This window comes from Bison bison, unplaced genomic scaffold (genome assembly GCF_000754665.1).
Source record: "Bison bison bison isolate TAMUID 2011002044 unplaced genomic scaffold, Bison_UMD1.0 scf7180017864254, whole genome shotgun sequence".
Classification (NCBI taxonomy): domain Eukaryota; kingdom Metazoa; phylum Chordata; class Mammalia; order Artiodactyla; family Bovidae; genus Bison; species Bison bison.
Genome location: NW_011494826.1, coordinates 2,130,537 through 2,133,497, shown reverse-complemented (window position 1 = coordinate 2,133,497; position 2,961 = coordinate 2,130,537). Strand labels below are relative to the sequence as shown.

The following is a 2,961-nucleotide window of genomic DNA, read 5'->3' as shown; positions in this document are numbered from 1 at the left end:
ACTGACTCGATGGACATAAGTCTGAGTGAACTCCGGGAGTTGGTGATGGACAGGGAGGCCTGGCGTGCTGCGATTCATGGGGTCGCAAAGAGTCGGACACAACTGAGTTACTGAGCTGAACTGAACAATTTATTTTGATACATCTCTCTGTGTGTATATGGGTACATAAATATTTCTAGTGTTCTTTTTCTCTTATTTAACTTTTTACTTTTTGTTAATAGTTTTGAATTTTATCTCTCCTTTTGCTGTAAGCCACCTTATTACTTTTTAGGTTATGGTTAGAATTAGTATGTATCTAGGTGGTCTACATTTCAACTTTGTTCACCGGTTTTTTAGCAGCATCTTTCTGGGTACTTTATCAATAATCCAAGTTGCTCTTTTATTTTTTGGATTACTTCTTAGAGATAGTCTCTCTTAGATTCTTTTTGTTTTTTTGTTTATTTTAAATTTATTTATTTATAACTGGAGGATAGTTGCTTTATCATGTTGTGTTGGTTTCTGCCATATATCAACGTAAATCAGCCATAGGTAGGTTCTCTTAGATTCTTATCTTTTATCATTAAGCCCTTTGATTTTCTAATTTTTCACAGGCACATTACATTATTTATACATTTTTTCCTTTCTTTTTTGCCATGTGAGATCTTAGTTCCTCAGCCAGGGATCAGATCTGTGCCTCCTGTATTGCAAGTGCAGAGTCTTAACTCTTGGGCCACCAGAAAAGTTTCACATTGTTTATAACTTGTCTTTATCTAGCATTCTTTAGATTATAACGGTCATGAAAAATAGAAAGGTGTCCTCTTTCTGGAAATTAGTGAATCTATTTATTAGAAGTAAACGATATAAAAAACCAAATATTCCAATGATAGACCTGTTTAAGCTCATCTCCCATTTCTTCAGTGTTCTAATTTCTTTATTTTTCCCTTGTCTTAGGATTTTACATATTGCACCATTCTCTTCACTCTACTCCTTCTCTGTGGTCAAAAGAATTTAAAAGCAACATTCTTGGTCTAGTTACAAACCTGGTGTCAAGAAAACTGTTACACCATAAGCAGTTCTTTTTTATTTATCATGTATGAATTAGGTAAGAACAAACCAGTTAGATGATATTAAAAGCAAGTGATATGTAATATGTTCATTTTTTTCTTCTTAAAGATACAATAAAAGGGAAGAAGACTTTCCTAGTCTAAGAGAATATAATGATTTTCTGGAAGAAGTGGAAGAAATTGGTATGTATTTAATGCTTGTACTTTGGTATGCTAGCCTGTATGCTTTTATCTTTTAGATGCCTAAGAGAATATTTCATATAAAAGTCTCTGACAAATTTTGTTGTGGTAGTTGATGTTTACCTAATTACTTTCCATTGTACCTAAAAGACATACTTAAGTAATAAACATTTTGTCTTAGGAAAAATATGATGAATAGAGGTACTACTCCTTTATAGCTGGAAAGAAAGGTATATATATGTGTATATATTTTCTGTATGTTGATGATGTATTATAATAAATGAGAACAATACTCAGTTTTAAAAAATAGAATTTCCATTATCTGTATCCATGGTGATTAAAGCCATAAGTTGTTTATTCACCATTTATGATTCTGTGCATGCACTAATTTGAAAATACTATGAAATAGTTGAATGTTGAAGTGACATTCTGTTATTCAGTGTTACTGTAGAATCAGAAGGTAGAGTAATCTTGGTGCTTATTCTTTCTCTTGTGATTAGTCTAAACGAAGCTTTCATCAAAAGAAAGCATTGTTTCTGTTTTTTTTATTTAAAAATTTATTTATTTTTAATTGAAGGATAATTGTTTTACAGTATTGTGTTGGTTTCTGCCATACATCAACATGCATCAGCCATAAGTATACATATGTCCCTCCTGTTTCTGTTTTCTTAAATAAGATTTTAGAGATGCTACAAAGTCTGAAATTGCTAAAACATCAGTTAAACTTGCCATAATTATTCAGGGCATCAGAGGGCAAACACACTGAAACCATACTCACAGAAAACTAGTCAATCTAATCACACTAGGACCACAGCCTTGTCTAGCTCAATGAAACTAAGCCATGCCCGTGGGGCAACCCAAGACGGGCGGGTCATGGTAGAGAGATTCGACAGAATGTTGTCCATTGGAGAAGGGAATGGCAAACCACTTCAGTATTCTTGCCTTGAGAACCCCATGAACAGTATGAAAAGGTAAAATGATAGGATACTGAAAGAGAAACTCCCCAGGGCAGTAGGTCCCCAATATTCTACTGGAAATCAGTGGAGAAATAACTCCAGAAAGAATGATGGGATGGAGCCAAAGCAAAAAAATACCCAGCTGTGGATGTGAGTGGTGATAGAAGCAAGGTCCAATGCTGTAAAGAGCAATATTGCATAGGAACCTGGAATGTCAGGTCCATGAATCAAGGGAAATTGGAAGTGGTCAAACAAGAGATGGCAAGAGTGAATGTCAACATTCTAGGAATGAGCGAACTGAAATGGACTGGAATGGGTGAATTTAACTCAGATAACCATTATATCTACTACTGTGGGCAGGAATCCCTCAGAATAAATGGAGTAGCCATCATGGTCAACAAAAGAGTCTGAAATGCAGTACTTGGATGCAATCTCAAAAATGACAGAATGATCTCTGTTCGTTTCCAAGGCAAACCATTCAATATCACAGTAATCCAAGTCTATGCCCCAACCAGTAACGCTGAAGAAGCTCAAGTTGAACGGTTCTGTGAAGACCTACAAGACCTTTTAGAGCTAACACCCAAAAAAGATGTCCTTTTCATTATAGGGAACTGGAATGCAAAAGTAGGAAGTCAAGAAACACCTGGAGTAACAGGCAAATTTGGCCTTGGAATACGGAATGAAGCAGGGCAAAGACTAATAGAGTTTTGCCAAGAAAATGCACTGGTCATAACAAACACCCTCTTCCAACAACACAAGAGAAGACTCTACACATCGACATC

The 2,961-nt window shown here is 35.4% G+C and overlaps 1 protein-coding gene across 3 annotated transcripts in view; it reads left to right on the top strand.

Annotated features, from left to right (window-relative positions):
* Positions 1-2,961, top strand: part of MNAT1 (MNAT CDK-activating kinase assembly factor 1) — a 213,582-nt gene that overhangs the window by 58,034 nt on the left and 152,587 nt on the right. For all 3 annotated transcript variants that reach the window (XM_010847654.1, XM_010847656.1, XM_010847655.1), the window contains exon 3: positions 1,153-1,226. In XM_010847654.1, coding sequence (XP_010845956.1) covers positions 1,153-1,226 — 74 coding nt within the window. The remainder of the gene's footprint in view (positions 1-1,152; positions 1,227-2,961) is intronic.